The following is a 19,492-nucleotide window of genomic DNA, read 5'->3' as shown; positions in this document are numbered from 1 at the left end:
AAGGCGTTTTGATTCTAGCTTTGTGTTTGTGTTTTGAGGTACAGCCCCGCCCAAACTCCTGCCATAACAAGCTCATTTTATGGTTCACCGTGTGGTAGTAACGTGATGGACTCAAACAGTTAGCACCATAATTGAAACCTCTCTGGCTTTTTGTTTTTTTTGTTTACTGTAACAGGGATGTTAAAGGTGTTCATCGGGCTCAGACTTATTTATTTTAGTGTCATCTGGGAAAACTGAGCTGACTGGACAGTGTTTACAACAAAACTGTCTTATCTCAACGACACATTTCCAATTAACTTAAATATACATGGCAGGACTCCCCTCCCACACATACACCCATACACATGCTGGTACATGAGCTCTCTCACACACACACACACACACACACACACACACACACACACACACACACACACACACACACACACACACACACACACACACACACACACACACACACACACACACACACACACACACACACACACACACACACACACACACACACACACACACACGTTCAGAAATGTTCCTCCTGTGACTACTCTATACAAAAAGAACCCTGATAAAATAAAGTACGGTATCACTTTCTTTTACAGGACCCCAAATTCTTAATAATTTCATAGAATAATTTCATAAATAATTTCATAGAAAGGTTCTTGGAAACTTATAATAATAAATACCAAATATTAAATTACTATTAAATGCTAAGCTAGTGTGACCTTGACTCTACAGCAGGGCAGAAATGTGTAATTTGTTGAGTATGGTGAGTATGCAACTCATCAGCTATCAAGAATTAAGTTTCCAATAATTACTGGATTATGAATAACCTATTTGGGGGTTTAAATAGAGCAATTGTGTCAATGAAATCCTCTGGAAATCAACAGCTCAAATTGTGTCTGTATTTAACGTAAAACTCATATCAAATAAAATACTTATTTCTGGGAAAGTTTTGAGGAAATTAAAAGGAAATTACAGATCCTGTAAAATAAAAGTGTTACCACAAGTATCACATGCCTGTACCATCAATAATATCAAAGCTATTCCGAGTCTGGAGTCTGCAGCTAATTTTTTTTTCTCTACATTATTCAGACAACAAAGTATTGGATACAGTATTGTTACAGACAGTGCTGTCCCTCTGTAACTTCCTCTTCATTATACAGTTTAATTTACATGGAAATGAATGTCCTGTTTCCTTTAGCTGTGTAAGACGGATGCGGTGTGAAAATACAATTGTTGAGAGTCCTATCAGAATAGATCCTGTAAATGTAAATCGTAATGTATTGTTCAGTACACATTCTGTATGAAGGTACATCTTATTGGAATAATAGTGATGGCGTGTCCCAAAAACAACAGATTGCTTGTAAACACACAAATCTCTTTTTTGTTCTAGCTTACCTTAAAAAACTAAAACAAATGTTGTACCACAGGAATGTTGTAAATCCCACAAACAGCATAAAAATGCTTGAAGCCTTGTCACAAAATAATCACATTTTCAACTGTTTTTACATTCAACTAAAATGTTGCTTTTTAACCGCCCTTCAGATATGAAGCAGCATTTTCAGAGAAACCTTCAACATGAGTGAGTAGCTATGGAAAATTGTGATTTTGATAACCTGTGCCTGTAATGTATTTATTGTAGATTGTGTTTAAAATTACAGTGCGAGTTCACCATCTTTGAATGCCTCTCACCCTTCTACATCTTGTTCAGTGATGTTTCAGTTCTAGCTGCCATAAATAATCATGCATGTTGAAGGCTGTTCTCAGTTGTTGACCGCCTTGAGAGGAGGCGCTGAAGCAGCTTCACCGAGGAGGACTTTCTGCCTCTGATTGATAATCAGCTCACCTTCTCTGCTTACCTGTGCTTCTCTCTAACTTCATTTCACAGCAAGTTTGCTGCTAATGTCAACCTCTTACCTGTACCACAACTTGACCTGAGAAATGATACAGAAACCGAAATATGCACCATCGTTACACAACATCACAGCACTTTGCCTTTTTGTAAAAAATAAAGACACCACACTCTCACACCTGTTTGTCTCCACTGCCTGACAGTACAGAGAGCAATCAAGTGGGCGTGGAGCTGAAACAGACTGCTCAGCGAGAGTCATCCACCTGCCATTTTATTTAAGGCAGGGTGTCCACGTGGCTCGAGCTCACACAGCACCTTCACCACATCACACGGTGGTCTCGTACTCCATCACTTCTTTGGGTGTGCCCAGACAGCGGTACTGAATCCTTGGCGTGACCGGGGCGGCGCTTTCGAGCACCAGGATGGTTTTACGCAGCCGGCGGTCGATGAAGTGAGCATCCCAGGCAGGGTACTTCTTCCTGGGCAGGTCTATGCGGATGACTGGCCCCTCTGTCCTGGGTGTTAAGTTGGGCACCGGGGCCTGAGCTCCCCGAAGGGCTCGCACCTGAAACACGTCTCCGTCTACCCCAGAACCCTGCTCTCTTTCTGACCCTTTAGTTCTCTGAAGGGTCCTGGGGGGGCTGCTCACCAGGTCGGGGGGGAGGCTGGTAACTGGGGAGGCCAGCATCTCCACAGGCACCTCCTTCTCCACTATATAACCCCACCCTGAGACGGGGCCGTCAGGGTGCAGCAGACAGTAATACACAAACATGAAGAAGGTGCCCAGAGCGTAGCTGCTGGCCACCACGCACACCATGATGACGGCGTAGAAGTCTGAGGTACTTGGGCCGCGGTACAAATACCAGGCAGTGGTGAGCGCCACATTCTCCACGAACACAGTCAGGCTGTAGATGAGCATCCTGCAGCGGGTGCGCCCCTCTCTCACACTGAACCAGCAGAAAACATACATGATGCCCACCATCATGTTGTAGATGATCTCCTCCCACTTGGACATGCAGAAGTCCGTCTCGCCTTGAATGATCCAAAACGTCATGATGCACCAGTGGGCCACGATGAAAATGCCAAAGTACAGCTGGAACACGGAGGCAAACAGGGCGAAGGCCAGAGTGCGGGCGCCGATGGTGAACAGGTGCCACAGAATCTGAACTATGACCGCCTTGTAGGTCATGGGTAGCTTATCGTCTCGGGAGTCCCTTAGGACTTTCTGATAGGAGGCGACCATCCAGGCGAGAGACATCAGTGATGCAGAAGCTGAAAGCCCTGGAGAGACGGAGGGAAGTGAGAGATGAGCAAGAGAAGTTAGACCAGATGAAAATGGCTCGGGGGGGGGGGGGGGGGGTAACTGTCAAACCATTTAGCACAGCAAGAATATACATTTCTCCGCTCTGTGGGAGCCTGATTGAGGCGCATCATAAGTGACTCATCCTACGTAGCGTGGGCTGCAGACGTGTGATTGACTGATGTGGTGATGGGCCATTCTGGGACACTCACCCTGAAGGGGCAGCACCTGACTGGCCTGGACCATGATGCTGAGCTGCAGCACCAGCTGAGGGGCGCTCTTCAGGAAGGACTCAAGCAGACGCAGCATGCTGATATCGGCGCTCTCAAACATCATTTGCCAGTAGTAGTGTCGGCGCTCGGGGTCTCTGTGCCAGCGGCTCTGCACGCCCAAGTACAGGGCGTGGACATACCTGTGTATCAGAGGCAGACGCAGTTCAGACACATTCATCAGTGTATTAAGGCAGAAAACTTAGGTCTGAAAACTGTGCATCAAAAACTCTTGGACTTTAAAACTCTCGGACTCTCAGAAGTCATAACTCGTTATTCCAAACTCCGGCCTGTCAGTGGTTCTTGCCAAAAAAGCTGGCTGCTTGCTCCTCTGGGATTCCGACTAGACTTATCTAAGCAGCTCTGTGATTTTAATTTTAGTACAGGCATCGGAGGGGGTGAATGTGGAGCCTGTCTGCGATCTCTCTTCAAATAAAAACCAGTCAGAGTGCTGCAGAAAAAGCCAAATATGAGCAAAGAAATCCAAATAGATGCACTCAATCTAGTCTTCAGATTCAAGGTTAGAGGGGGGGGGGGGGCTCGCTATAAATCCCCTGTTGAACTCCTGAGCTTTGCTGACATGTCGTCCCACCCCCTTCTCTGCTTGTTCTATAATGACCTTGTATAACAAACACACATCGTTTTGTAGACGCACAGGTTGACATACAATCACTGTGCAAACATATTTCTGCACAAATGCTTTGACATGTGACACCTACTTGTACCAATGTAAATACACACTGTGTAAATCATTACTTTTACCACCAGTGGTGGTTCACACTGAGGACTGTCGCTATAAATGTATCAGTAATTGCCTTAGGGAGAATGGTCTGAGGAGCCCTATGTCAACAAGCCCAGTGAACCACGAGGGGGTTTGTGTAACCCTTTTTTTGTTCTGCTTCTTACTACACAAAGTGCGCCTAGGGATGTAACACACTGAGAAAATATAGCATACGTGCAATAATGAGGGTCAAAGACTCAGGATGACACACAAAGACAGAGTTTCATCGCACACCATCAGTCTGCAACACAATACCATATCCCATCTCCTGTGCGCTGACATTTAATTCTGGTAGCTGGCCCAAATTGATCCCGGTTCACCTGACTAACAGTGTATCGGTGACGGATCAGTCCAGAGTTAACAGCTGAGGGTAAAACACAGAGCGGTAATCCTCTTAATGTGCAGACACGCTGGTCTGAGAGCAGCGGCAATGAACGGAGAACACACACAACAGCTTTAATGGCATTACCGGTAATTCTGTGCCGCCACAATGTTTTAATGTGCTCCCGGACACACTCACACACATATAAGTCGAAGTCTCCGGGAGGAAATAAGGAATCAATATATATTACCCATATGGCTGTCTAAAGAGGCAGGAAGAGAGCGACCACAAAGATAGACGGACAGGGAGATTATGAAGGCCTACGGATAAATCAAACAAGTGATTTGCATCTGATTTCATCATTTCACATAATTTGTCCTTCTGTAACCTCTTAGTATGTCTATAAAATACAAATTGTCTTTGAATATCATCACATTTTGTCTAACCCTCCTCCCACTACAGTTCATCTGGATGACTCCTCCTGGCTGGCAGCAGCTCAAGCCTGTCAAAACCTATCAGAGCACTCTAAGCTTGATCACTGCCTTTCCATCGCTGACTGAGTAGCTGACCTACAGACCTACTAGGACTAAACATCCATCATGTGAGAGCAAAGTGTGCACCGGTTTGTTTTTAGTCTCAGAGTGCGCCTGATAATTAAACATGCTTGGGCTCAACTGAGAGGAACAGACTGAATCTAAAAACAGCTGGGAGATTTGAGAATATGGATTTAGCAAACATAAGAGCAAGAGCCTCGAGCTAAGAACTGAAAATACTCAGTGAAAGGGAGGCGGGTGCACATATCACTGCAAATAGGAAGCAACTCTCATGACATTTAAGACTATTCATTTCCATCAGCACACAGGCTCCTTCTTGCCAAAAGCCCTAAAGACAAAGGGATTTATTTATTTATTTTTCTATATAAAGGCGACTGGTGTGGATGAGTTGATGATTGAGTTTTTTTTTTTCTCTGAGAGATGATTGACCTAAAAGCGCGTCAGGGGGTCGGGGGTGGGGTTGGTGGGTGGAGTCTAATTCTCTCTTCCTAAGCTGGAGTCATGTCAAACAATACAAAAAGACATTCTGGCATTTTGGGCACAGTGTTCCCTGAAAATGATTACGTTGCATAAGCGTTGAGTTACTGGGAGTGATGCTGGGTTTGTGGAGAATGCATGTGCACACACACACACACACACACACACACACACACACACACACACACACACACACACACAAAGGCAGAGGCAGAATGTGTAGCTTCCCCTCCTGTTCAGACTTACCTCCAGACCTGTGCCAGCTGAAATATGTGAATGAGGGCCTGGAAGAGCCACATGAAGGCTCTGCAGCAGCCCCGGGCTCCTCCCCCCGGTGCCCCGGCCCCGGCCCCGGCCCCGGCCCCGGCCCCGGCAGCACCACCCCGGCCTCGGCGGAGCGGCCAGCGCCCCGCTCGCCGCTGTCCTTGGTGCTGAAGTCGGTCTCCTCCGCTCCCGACGCGCCCACCACGGCGGCCGCAGCAGCAGTGCCGCTCTCGACGGTCTCCGAGAAATCATAGGCGAACCATCGGAAGCTCAACACTTGCACGACCACGGACGGGATTACCACAAAGACCAGAGTCAGTGCAAAGCACCAGTAGGACCTCCTGAGGTAGTAGTCCGCGGCCAGCCACAGGTCTGAGGCCCCGTCCGAGAAGAACACCAAAAGGGCGCACAGCGTCCAGCAGCAGTCCGGGACGGAGTAGCGCTGCTCGGCGGGACGGGGCTGGGGAGGCCGCGGGTCCGACCTGGAGGGACACTCGGGTGGGATCTGGTTTCGTAGAGAGACGGGTGCACCATCAGATTTCGCGGCCATGTTTGTTGTAGGGAAGAGAGTGAGTAAGAGATGGGAAAATGATGGAAGGGGGGGGGGAGGGGAGGGGGGGGGGGGGGGGTCTCCTCGCCTGTCGGTCTGTATGCATGCGTGGAGGAGAGAGAGGGAGGAGAAAGGAGGCAGGGAGGAGGGCCAGGGGAGGTGAGAAAGATGGGGGAGTCACCGCTGCTGCTCACTCAGCAGTGATAATAAAGAGAGATAGCATTCTGATTACTGCTATAGAAAGACTGCAGCTCCAGGCTGAAGATGTCTCTGCTGGTAGATTTACTTTAGTTTGACATGGGTGATGAAGAAATCATCTTGCTTAAGTTGCAGTTTTAGCCAGTGGTGGAAGAAGTAACTCAGATCCTTTACTTCAGCAAACGTAGAGTAAGTAAGTAAAGTAAAACTCTCTAAAAATAAAATACTATAAGGAAACACCATGCTTTCAAAATCCAGTTAAGTAAAATTTTTAGAAAAATGCACTAAGTAGTAACAGAAGTAAAACATACTCGTCCTGCAGGAGAATGGTCTCTGTGACAGATATATTACATGCATCAGTGTGGATGTGTAAGGGGCGTTTTGTTACTTGAGCTGGTTGAATTGGATCTACTGAGACCTCGAGGTCAGGGCCCCTCAAAGGGCTCACAAGATACAGTAGATCATAGAGGTGGTAAGATGATCACTGGGGTGAGGGAGAAGAAGAAAAAAAAAGAAGATCTTCTACACAAATTTGCTTTAGTTTTTTTGGACTCTATTTTCCCCCTTTTAAGATAAGATAAAATAAGATAATCCTTTATTAGCCCCGCAGTGGGGAAATTTACAGGATTACAGCAGCAGAGAGGATAGTGCAAACAAGAGACATAGTCAATAATAAAAAAAAAAAAACCAAGATCAAAATAAGTATTATAAATAAGCAAATGAGCAATAAAAAAAAAAAAAAACAGTAAAGAATCCACAGTAACTGAAATATTATATCTACGACAGAAACTATTATAACTATTGTATTGCACAGTGTATTAGTGTCATGTGGTCTACTGGGAGCAGAGCTGGTTGTGCAAACCTGACAGCAGCAGGAAGGAAGGATATTATTTATTATTTTGGGGATATTAGAAAATATTTAAATAAATGAACATAAGAAGTTTAGAGGGGGATCTGTTTGGAGGAAATGTTAATAACTCCGGTATAATGGCTCCCAAATAGACAGTTAGTCTAACTACTGGTTTTATCTTCAACAATTCATTGTACAATACAATAAAGGCATATTATGTATTTTATATCTGTAAATAACTAGTGACAGCTATCTAATCTTATATCTTGCATCTTAAAGAAGCCTTTGTGTCTCACCATCATTCTAAGGTGGATCAGCTGATTAAGTCTCATCTGCCTTCACTTGCCTCTAGCCCACAATAACATCAGTTTCTATTCTGCTTTAGCTGCCTCTACTTCTGAGGGTTCCTCTTTCTGTGCTCCTTCCTCTCTTTGCTGGTCAGCTGAGCAACTCCTCAGCTAAAACACTGGTGACTTAGGTTGAGGCCGTCACTTCTGCCAACAGGAAACACTGCAGTTGCACTTTAAGCTTCTCAAGGCTCTCTTGGGGGTATTGATCCTCTCACTACTGTGTCCTGAGCAGTACTCTACCAACGTCAGCTGTTGGGTGTTGTGGAGAAAACGCATGATTTATAAAAAACATTTAAAGTTGTTTTGTTCATACTTCAGCCAAAGTACCGAGCAAATCAACACTTGGAAATATCAAGCATTATATTTCCTCATTATCAAGCAATGATACAAACGTGTAACACCATGGGAAACACACTAAGGAAAAAAAACAAGACAAAATTAATGAAAATGTACTAAAATTTAATCATTCATAAAAGCTGGAAAAGCATCTGTGACAGCAATATTAGAGTTGGTTTAGTACAATATATTTTCAGCCTCAAGACACAAATCAGAACACACTATTTCCCCCATCAGTCTATAAAATACTAATTTCCTTAGCTTTATTATGCAAAAATGGAAGTAGAATATATTATGGGAAATATGGAAGGCTTGCAGCTCTCAATAAAAAACAAAGTCACTTAGGAAAGATGTTATCTCATCAATACACATCCTTGAATGTAGGAGCGAGTAACTTATGCACAATGATGCATCTTTGTTGACACTGTTAGTGCAGAAATGTATGAAAAAGGTCAACATTTCACAAGATTTCTTTTTGCAAAAGTATTGTCACAATATGCCAAAGATTGATGTTACTTTTAATAAAAACATTTTAGTTCCCATATATGGATTTAAACCCATGGTCTCTTCTTTTACACTAATATTTCAGAAAAGAAAGACACCTTGGAGAAGAAAAAAAACCAACATAAAAACAAAAACAGAGTTGTCATAAGGCTGACAATACAAAAAAGAGGTGGATTTCTTCACTGTTAAAAAGCAGAAAAGAGCATCTTGGGAGTATGTGCCATCTCCTGCCATTTTGTGATAGGTGGAGTTTCTATGTCTGCCTTTTTCAAAATGCTCTGGAGAGGACTTGGAATGCCGGCAAGATCCACTGGGAAACAGTTAATCATTACACGTTTCTGCAAGCAAGAAGAAATATAATGTCAGTGGATATTCAACATTGTGAAGGACATGCAGAGAAATAAAAGCCTCAGTTGTGAGATGCATCAAACTCAAATGATCCACTGGTTGGTTGTTCTTGGTGGGGAAAAAACTCCAGCATTTGTTTTTGTTGAAGCTTGCTAAATGTAAAACAAAAATACTTTTGCTCTAATTTTGCAGAATTGGTAGAAAAATTAATTATTACTTCAAAGTAATGAACTGTAGTAAAAAAAAAAAATAAATTTGGGGACATTAGGAAACCGTCTCGCTGGATCTGGACCCCAGGCCCACACAGTGGGTTGAGGCTCTAGAGGCGTTAGAGTCTTTATAAAACAAAGACAGATATTAAGAAGACTTCAGTTCCCTTCACAGTGGCCTGAAGTAACCATAAGTGACTAAAGTAATTTGTAAAAGCTTACGGATTATATCACATTCTCTCAGGTGATAACGCACTTATAGAGCAAATGGTATGAGATGATGGATTCCCCAAGAGTGGACAACCACTATTATTACAAGTATTTTATCCCCTCCATTGAAATCATACACTTAAAACATCACTCAGATGCTGGTATGATCACTGAAACAGGTTTTGCTTGTCGTCAAGTTGCCATTGGCAACCATTTAGAGAAGTTGGCAAACAATACGTAGCCTTTGTTTGCCATCTGTGGTTACCATTTTTAACATATAAAGAATAAAGACAGCAAACAACAAAACGTGCACCCTTATATTATTATTCTTTTGTTTTTATTTTGTTGCATTAGTGACATTTGATTGCTGCAGTAAAAGAGTCAGAACTGGAACTGGACGACGCTGCATGTGTGATGGCCCGTGTTTTACTTTGTGCGCACAGCATTCGTTCGAGTCAATTTTGTTTGCCAGGAATTGTAGGTGGACAAGCGAACGACGCGTCTGCTTTTATTGATGCCAAAGTTACATAATCAGTTTTAAAAGAAGTTTAGTATCATTCGAGAAGTTTACACTTTGATGAATTCTATATTTCAACCAAGCTTCAAGTATCAAGAGTTTGACTTTCACATTAAAGTGAAAACCCTGTTAACCAATGATTTAAGATAAGATAAGATAATCCTTTATTAGTCCCGCAGCGGGGAATTTGCAATCACGAACCTGAGAAAACGCATTCCAAAAAAACTATGACATGCTTTTAGGGTAATATTAAGTCTAACATTAGTATAGTGCATTATTTGTAGAAAATAAGCCAGAACATGAAGTATGGCTGGTGTATTTAATTACACTTACAACGTTTCAACAGCAGGTGGCACCTCAACATTCATGAAAGACCCAGAACTTGATACATTTTGGATAAAACATTATAAATCATCTTTGATCAAATTAAAAGATGAAGCCCTAAAAATGGATTTTTCACTGCACATTAGTTCCAGGTTTGCTTTTATCTGTTCACATGAAAACGGCACTATGAGGCAAACAGGGACTAGAGAGGGTGGATTTCATCTCGTTCCCCCTGAAAAGATTTACTTTATGAGTCATTAATGTTTCATAGACAGCAATAATACTTTAAACCCCATTCACAAAGTTTATCTGGTTACTGCAACACGATACTTGCGTGCCATCAAAATGAATGAAATCATTCTAATAATTACTGCAATAAACATCTAAACATTCAATGACAATCCCGAGCTCAGTGTGCAGCGGGAGCCCTCCTCCCGTCTGAAATAAATTTAGATTCAACTCCCACTCACCTGGCCTGGAGCTGCTGTGGGAGGGCATTTTAGAGCAGTGTGCAACTCGACTTCTTTTTTGTCTTCTTCTTTTCCATCGGCGTTTTTCTGTTGATCTGTCTCACCAGATCATAGAAAATCTAGAACAAGAGAAATTTCATTGGGCTCAACATTTTCGCTTCAGCGATCACAGAACCAACAACTTCAAGATGTAGTCGTCCGATTTGTTTCTGAAGAAACTATACACGTTAGAAGGTAAATGCTGAAAACATGTGAAAAGACTGAACTATATAGTAATGAATTGGGGAGTTAGACCTTAAAACAGTTTTTTTTCTCCTTTTTTGTGTTACGTTACAGGTTTCACTGTAGCCTTATCCGTCACTCATGTCTCTATTCTAAATGTTAAATCAGTTATTTGGAGAATGACATGTTTCACCATCAGAATTTTAATCAATCACGTCGGACAACATTTGGATAGTCTAGAAGTTGTTATATACAGTTTATGGATGATTGTCAAATTACGACAAATGATTATTGGTGACTGGTTTGAGCAGTTTTTCAACAAAACTGTGCACAAATTTCACAAGTTCGAATTCAGCCAAGATACTATTTGTCTATGCGCTGTATGCAACATATTCTAAGCTTAGTTTTTCAAGGCGATTGCCGTGCAAAAGTCAGTTACACTACGGCAGCCCAAATGAAATGCTGGAGCTAGAAGACCCACCAGCGGGGTCCTGGTCAGCTTCATCAATAATGGAGAGAGAGAAAGTTATGTACAAGACAAGGAGAGTGTTGTTGTTGCTCCAGCATTGTAAGGGACGTGAGTGGAAACACATCCAATATGCTAACGCTCACTCATCAGCGTCAACCAGATGCACCGATCACCGAGAAAGTAAAAAACAACAAACATAACTAAAGGAAACAGAAAAACTAGATGTGCTTTGAATGTTTGTATATAGTCAATTCAATCTTATCGAATAACTCCTTCTAATGCACAAGTTTTATTTTGTATTATTCTATGCATTTTCAATTTCATAATATTAAAGATGTGTGTTTAATAAAGAAAATGTTCCTTATTTTGATACTGAAAATAGTTGCTGACTGTCTTTGAAACCTGCACTACTGTCTGATGAAAACTGTATCCTTATGAATTTGATTTTTTTTAATGATGAACTGAAACGTCGGAGACACATAAACTGGGGTATGAACTGAACCGTGACCTCTTTGTACCGTTACACCCTTAATAGTGGCCGTACTTACCTCATTAACATTGATCTTTGATTTAGCTGAAGTCTCTAAAAAGGCACAGTTGTTCCACTGACGGGCCAGGTTCTGACCCTGCTCCTTGCCAACCACACGCTCGTCCTCCAGGTCACATTTGTTTCCCACCAGGATCATTGGCACCTGATCGATTAACAGAAATGTTAAAAGTTTAGAGCTTCACGGCAATATCTTACTGCAGACATCATTTTCATTTCTACACAGCCAAATATGCTTGATCCACTTGGTTAATGATCCGATATACAATACATGTACAAGCAAAATATTAAGTGAGCCTTTAACCAAGAAACACACACACAAGACCAATCAAGTAACCTGCTATGAATAAATGAAGCGCAGACTCAGCATGCTGCACGTCCTCTCGCTAAATCAAGAGATGAAGAGACCAAGACTGGAAGTGGCAGAAAGCATCTAACAGCTCTGACATTTACACCCCGTCACAAAGTTCCTGCCTGCCCCCCCACCTCCATTCGCTCTGCCTTCTCTCCCACAGAGCCGACTCTAATGAGGGGGTGATGAGCCTGAGAGGTGACAGGCAGATTATACAGAGAAACACTGATAAAAGGTTTTCACTGAGGAGAGCCTCTGCACACACTGAGGAGGTGCCTTATAGAGGAGCCGGTGAGAATGATGTCACCTGTACTACAATTAGAAAAAAAAAAAAACATGAGTTTTGATTACCTTAAGTGAAAGATTAAGTTATCTTTATTTAGTTCTGAATCATCTCGTTTACTTTCTTTCTTTATTTCCATTTTCAGTTCCTCATTTCGTATTTACATAATAGAATTATTTTTCATGCGACTGGGAAGATTGATATATTTGTATATACAATGTCAGACTGTCACTACTCAATTATTGTGGCTTTATAATTACAATAATGCAATATCAATAGAACATTTAAAGAAAAAAAAAACATACAAAAAAACAGTCACTTTCAAGTGAAACAAGACATTACATGACCATTTTGGGCTGTAAGAAATCTTAGTGGGTGTTTTTTTTTCCTCTCACTGTTTTGTCAAAATACCGTGTTGCCATGCTTACCATTACTGTTTTTAAAGACATAATCACCCACTTTATTGACTACAACATCAGTAAGTGTGAATGAGAACAGTATGATGAAAAATAAAGTATGTTTTAATATAACACTCACGTCCTCTGTGTCCTTCACTCGTAGGATCTGTTCCCGGAGGTCCTGTAGGTCATTAAATGTCGACTGCGCTGTAATGGAGTACACCAAAGCGAAACCTTGGCCATTCTTCATGTACAGGTCCCTCATAGCCGTGAACTGCTCCTACAGATCAAAAACAGAGAGGAGGCAGCAGCCATCAGCAGCATGTTTACATTTATCTTCTACCCCCATCCGATGCCCGTGTCTGACTTGACTTACTGTTCCAGCCGTGTCCAGGATTTCAAGCATACATTGCTGCCCATCGACCTCGACTTGCTGTTGAAAAAAATAAAACACATGCACATTTATCGTAAAAGAAACATGAAGGCATTTTAACAGCCAACCAGAGAGTTGCATTGAGGTTAGTGTGTTTCTGAGCTTACCTTTCTGTAGGAGTCTTCTATTGTGGGGTCGTACTTCTCCACAAAAATGCCTTGCACAAATTGGACTGTCTGAAATGGACAAATGGAACAAAGAATACATCAAGAGAGTATATCATCATTAATGAAACACACGCAAATCTATTCCCCAAAGTATTAAAAAAAACAAAAAACACTTCAACTATTACAATTCATCATCAACATCCATCTCTGAATAGAAGCTACTTTAATTTCTTAACAAAGATAATTTACATTCTCGAGGCTGCACAGCCCTCGACTAAGCAAATTCGTGCCTCCTTGTCTCTTTTTATTTATTGTGGCCTGTTGAAATATCGCATCCCAGAATATATTCTCTGCAGAATCAAGCCCCGTGCAAGAATGCAGTTTTTGTAAAAAAAAAAAAAAAAAAAAAAAAAAAAAAAGAAGCTACCTACAACTTAAAGAATGGATTGTTTAAAAATAATTGCCTTCTCATTTAAAACGCATTATTGTATATTGCATCATAACCATGTCAATAACACCCGTTACAATAAAAATGTAATAAACATAATGATTTGGTTGTCGGTGCTGCAGCAGCCGTCACTCACCAGTGCTGATTTTCCCACGCCACCTGATCCCAGCACCACGAGCTTGTACTCACGCATGGTGGGCAACTTCACTGGACAGCACAAGGGTCTGTGGAAGGACAGAGAGAGAGAGAGTGATAAGAGTGAGACAGAGGATTGTGTCTTTGTGTTGTTCATAGCAACAGACTAATAACCAGTAGAGCTTGCTCAATCCACACAAGCTTTTCCAAATGACCCCGTCCATAAGGAAACATATCATGAAGAACAATTTGAATAAACTGACTGAAATTAATTAATGCATTAATTCCTATTTGATAAAAGGAAGATTTGTATAACAGTACTTTCAGACTGTCAACATAAAAAAAACAGCTCATTGGAAAGCTAGCTATTCTCTTTGTTACATAAGGTATATTTATACATAACACTTGTATGTACATAATAGTTCTTTACTTTTACCCGTCTTTGTAAAGCGTGTTGTCCTAGTTTTAGCTGTATGTTTATCTTACAGTAAGTAGACTTTGGAACTATGTTTAAGTATATTGAGAGCAACTTAAAACCAGAGTCAACATCCTTGTAAATTTTAATATGCTCGGCCAATAAAGATGATTCTGAGTGCAATCAAATGCTCACGATGTCCAGGAACTGAGGTAGTGAAGCTGAGCACCAAAGCTGATGTAAGAGTGAACACCGGGTCAGTACAGCGTCTACAACAATCATAAATCACCAGTGACATCAGCAGATTAAAACGCTGTTCCTCTGCCAAAAGAAATCAGCTCTCTTTCCCACCCACTACCATGGGACTTCAGCTGTCATGACCTCGGGCGTCGCCTCCAAAAAAAGAAGAGCTTAAGGAAATCAAAGACATGCTTGGTAAGTGGATTCAGACTGGCGTTTCAAGTAGCGACACCGCCATCTAAGAATAATTAAGTGCCTTTTTAATATAAACTTGCTACATCTGACCCAAAAGATGTAATGTGGAGCCATGGACTCTTAAGTGCTATAGATCCTAGAAATGTCAGTGTAGGAGTCCGTACATAAGAGTTCCAGTGCCGCAAATAACTTCATCTCATTATAATACGAAGGAGAAAGGCCACAGACAATGACCCATCATCAACTCCGTCAGCCTGACACAGTTTAGACAAGAAATGGCCTAGAAAATATGAAGTCAGAAGAACTGTCAACGGCAGGAAAATGTTTAGGATGAAGACATATTTTTTTCTTAAAATAATCGTCCAGGGATCAAAAAAGACAAAATCTTTGAGGACTTTGCTGATATTAATGAATAACTTTGAAAATGTGTGATATAACGCTGGGAAAGTCACAAACCTAACACTGATAATCAAACTGTTCACTGTTGTGGGTTTCATTTGCAAACATTTCAGATTATTTTAGAGAAAGCCAGAGTGGATCTGCCTAATTTGCTGTGTACTTTGAGAGATTTGAATGAATGGATCCATCTCGAGTCAAACTTAAACTAAGGAATTCTGATTTTAAGGTGAAGAAGATCAAAGATATGAATGACAACACAAAAAAAACACATATTGGGCAGCCAAAAATCTCATAACCACATAGTTTTTAAGTAGTGCTTTTTGTGTTTAAAATGGTATTCTGAAACGCAAATTAAATCTTCACTTGATGTACAAAATGTCAAAGAGGGGGTGATGCACACTAAAATCTCATTTACGAACCTCTTTGAATCTACTAATCATACTAAGTCTGTTGGACATTTGCCAAACGTTGAGACAAACAATACAAAAAACACTCTGTTGCACTCGACCGGCATTTGCAATTCTAACTACGACGTATGAAGCACCACCAGAAACCCACAGTGTGAGACCGGCACACGAGGCTCTCTACAAAGAGCCATTGTAGTGACCCTCCTCTACTCAAGTACACCATACAAACAGAAAATGTAGATCAGAGGGTGCATGCATGACCAGTGCACTGCAATCATTACCAAGGCAGTCGTGGGTGCACCTAGGATGACACCAATGTGTGCCTGATGCATTAATTAGCCAAGAAATTGTTTGTAAACCACTATGCGTTTAAAAAATGTAAATGTGTGTGGGTGTCACAAAACTTGCTTCTAAGCCCTGACATCAGATAAGAAAGCTAAGCATTCCCCCGATTAGATATGAGCCGGACTCAAACATTTCAAGTACCAAACACTTGAGCTGACAACCTTCACCAAACCTGCTCATAAACATTTGCTGGTTTTGTTGACGAGGGTCTCATTGGTGCTAACAGCTAGTGAACACTTTATCCCACGTTCCTGATCAAGAAGTAAAATGTAAACATCCATCACATTTTACAAATGGACACAAAGGAGTATTTTGCACAAAATCTGTGCAGTAAAAACAAAAAAAGCACATTTGTGCTGAGGAAACAGCTCAACCTACTGTGTAGACGGCTGCTGCAGATGACAACTCCCTCTACATCTGGGGAGGGGGGCACTGGCAGGTCCTCAGGTACGATGATGTCAGCGGGCAGAAGCTGAGGGTCTGTAGGAAACGGAGCCAGGAAACGAAACTTCAAACTGTTCAGACAGGAACCTTGCCCTAAAATAAACCAAATATTACAGTGTTTACAGTCAAACTAGATGAAACTGGATTTATTCTAAACAAAACTCGTTTGCTATGTGTTAATAAAGTCAAACGAAAGATTAAAATGTAAGGACAACATTGGACACCAGAACTAATCGGAAAAACATTAAAGAAGAACTATTATAAAACCATCTGCTGTGCTTATTCATCCAGTGTGATGATGAAGATGCTTTTCTGGGATGACTTTTTGTTGCTAATATAAGTGTTGTGTGGGTCTACTTTATAATCAGGAGGTTGTTTGTCACATGTTACATAACAAACAAAAAGTATTATATGAATGACCTGTTGCAATACATGTTTGTCAAAAACATTTACAAGGCTGGTAGATCTTTTTAAAGTAGTAATGACTCACTGATCTACTCTTCAGGTCAAGTTGGGGTGAACTGATTTAAGTTAAGAGCACAAACCCTCATTCTGATTTAATAAAACTTTTAAAAAGTCAATTTTATAAAAATGTCCCTTTTTTTTAAGTTAATCGAGCAACGTGCGTGTTATACTGCCAATGAAACCATTAAACTAATAGGAGCTTATTTTTTTTAGATAACTTATGTGGAAACACTGGCTGGTTTCGAAACTACGGGTGAGTAAGGGTGTGGCTATGAGCCTCCACCGCCACAGTGCGACCGTCACCCGGTTAACAGCACCAGTCTAGGTCGGCACTGTCCGATATGTCGGTGGATCAACGTGGCTTGATTAGCACTGTAAAGCTGAGGAGGGAAAAGTCGTTACAGGTATAAAAAAAAAAAAGTCGCTTAAATACGACTAGAAAATGTTAGCATTCGGCTAGCAGTGCTAGCTAACATGGGTGTTAGCCTGGAGAGGATCCGGAGAGCTGTGCAGCACAAACACTGTGTTAACTATCGATGGTTAGGTGGAGGAAAACATCTGAGCTCACGGTTTGATGTTATTATCATGTGACACACATTAAACTCGTTTTAAAGTAGCCTCACGGACAACATACATGTTTAGCTAGCACTGTTAGCTAGCCAGCTAGCTCCAAACTGAACTCTGAACTCTCGTGTTTTCATTTATTCCTGCTCATGTTTAGCTCATCACTCGCTGGTGGAGCTTTGTTAACATGTGGATACACTGATATATATATATACATGACACAGACCTACTGAACCACAGACCCGGTTTGTTTCCACTCGTTAGCTAGCCGGTTAGCTGATGCTAGCTCGGAAGCTAAAGCTCTCTCACTGAGGAGAACGATTCAACTACAGAGGAGCTAGCATGCATGTTAGCGCCTCTTCAGAGACAATCACGGTTTAGGGACTAATCATTAAACTATTAAAAGTCACAAAACTTGATAATTAGCGATACAAGTGCAGTTTTTAACCACGGGTGACGCTTCGCAGACTCTTACCGTGTTCCGCTATGTGTGCGCTCTCTCTCTATGTGAATGTGCCAATGTACGGAAGGGTCGGAGCGGAGGCTGCTGATTGGTTGAGGATCAGCCGAGCGGCGGCTGCTGATTGGTTGAGGATCAGCCGAGCGGAGGCTGCTGATTGGTTGAGGATCAGCCGAGCGGAGGCTGCTGATTGGTTGAGGATCAGCCGAGCGGAGGCCGCTGATTGGTTGGGGATCAGCCAATCACAGCTGTCAAGGTTAAGGCACAGTTTAAACCTCTTTAGCTCAAGTCGAGTCTATTTCTTTTAAGGTGTAGACTCAATAAAAAGCAAAGACCAAAGGCTATACCACAAAAATATATACAGTACCAGTCAAACGTTTGGACACACCTTCTCATTCAACTACTTTGAAGAATCTAAAATATAAAAACATTCTGGTTTGTTGAGCATTTGTTTGTTTACCACATAATTCCACATGTGTTCCTTCATAGTTTGGATGTCTTCAATATTAATCTACAATGTAGAAAAAAAATAAAAAAATAAAGAAAAACCATTGAATGAGAAGATTTTGACTGGTACTGTATGATATGAACATATAAGATAAGGAGGGATTACATTCATAAATTCATGTATTTGCAATAGAAATACACTGTGCAATTATAGTTATAATAGTTTTCTGTCTGTATATATAATATTTCAGTTATTGTGGACTGTTTTTATTGCTTATTTATAATACTTGTTTTTTTTAATCTTGTTTTTCTTTTACTATGTCTCTTGTTTGCACTATATCTATGCTGCTGTAATCCTGTAAATTTCCCCACTGCGGGACTAATAAAGGATTATCTTATTTTATCTTATCTTATCTTATAAAACATACAATATACGAATGTAGGACAATAAAAGGGAACGAGATATTTTTATTCAAAAAAGAATACTAATAATAGTGATTCTAAAATAAAAACACGTTCTAAACCTGACTAAAAGCTTGCAAATAAAAAAAAAGATGGGTTTTATTATGGGATTATAAGGACACCATATGCTGATTTAGATTTTATTCTAGGTATAGTGAGGAGACATAGTTTATTAAATTGTACACAAGTTCTCTTTAGGAAGAATATAGCATCTACAAAGTCCCATTAAGATAAGATAAAATAATCCTTTATTAGTCCCGCAGCGGGGAAATTTGCAGGCTTACAGCAGCATAGGGTAAAGTGCAGACAAGAGACGTAGTAAAAGAAAGACAAGATAAAAATAAAAATGAAATAAAAAAACAAGTATCATAAATAAGCAATAAAAAACAGTAGAAAATCAACAATAACTGAAATATTATATTTACAGACAGAAAAAACTTTTAAAGCTATAATTGCACAGTGTATTGAATTGCACATGTGTCATGTGGTCTGCTGGGAGCAGAGCTGGTTGTGCAGCCTGACAGCAGCAGGAAGGAAGGACCTGCGGTACCTCTCCTTCACACACCGGGG

General features: G+C 41.1%; 2 protein-coding genes across 3 annotated transcripts; both read right to left on the bottom strand.

Moving 5' to 3' along the window:
• Positions 1-2,177: 2,177 nt before the first annotated feature.
• LOC129100309 (XK-related protein 7-like) lies at positions 2,178-6,369 on the bottom strand. Its single transcript, XM_054609906.1, is given in 4 exon segments — positions 2,178-3,133; positions 3,365-3,564; positions 5,802-5,914; positions 5,917-6,369. Coding segments are annotated over 4 exon segments (1,722 nt in total).
• A 1,840-nt stretch (positions 6,370-8,209) lies between these two features.
• Positions 8,210-18,113, bottom strand: rap1aa (RAP1A, member of RAS oncogene family a). Of its 2 annotated transcripts, none has more exons than XM_054608437.1 (9): positions 18,029-18,113; positions 16,459-16,617; positions 14,081-14,168; positions 13,497-13,565; positions 13,333-13,389; positions 13,096-13,236; positions 11,925-12,068; positions 10,686-10,804; positions 8,210-8,945 (listed from the first exon to the last, which is right to left on the bottom strand). In XM_054608437.1, the coding sequence occupies exons 3-8, from the start codon at positions 14,135-14,137 to the stop codon at positions 10,715-10,717; spliced, it is 558 nt and encodes a 185-aa protein (XP_054464412.1). In that variant the 5' UTR covers positions 14,138-14,168; positions 16,459-16,617; positions 18,029-18,113; the 3' UTR covers positions 8,210-8,945; positions 10,686-10,714. The 2 variants fall into 2 exon arrangements, with proteins under 2 accessions (XP_054464412.1, XP_054464413.1); XM_054608438.1 differs by lacking the exon at positions 18,029-18,113 and adding an exon at positions 17,780-18,011.
• Positions 18,114-19,492: the final 1,379 nt, after the last annotated feature.

Source organism: Anoplopoma fimbria, chromosome 12 (assembly GCF_027596085.1).
Source record: "Anoplopoma fimbria isolate UVic2021 breed Golden Eagle Sablefish chromosome 12, Afim_UVic_2022, whole genome shotgun sequence".
Classification (NCBI taxonomy): Eukaryota; Metazoa; Chordata; class Actinopteri; order Perciformes; family Anoplopomatidae; genus Anoplopoma; species Anoplopoma fimbria.
The sequence above is the reverse complement of the archived record's forward strand: the minus strand, read 5'-3'. Positions and strand labels throughout refer to the sequence as shown.

Excerpts from the sequence above, each read along its gene's own strand:
- rap1aa (XM_054608437.1), bottom strand. The coding sequence starts at position 14,137 with ATGCGTGAGTACAAGCTCGTGGTGCTGGGATCAGGTGGCGTGGGAAAA. Across the intron at positions 13,390-13,496 it reads TAGAAGACTCCTACAGAAAG|CAAGTCGAGGTCGATGGGCA; the intron begins GTAAGCTCAGAA and ends TTTTTTCAACAG. Across the intron at positions 13,237-13,332 it reads TCCTGGACACGGCTGGAACA|GAGCAGTTCACGGCTATGAG; the intron begins GTAAGTCAAGTC and ends TTTGATCTGTAG.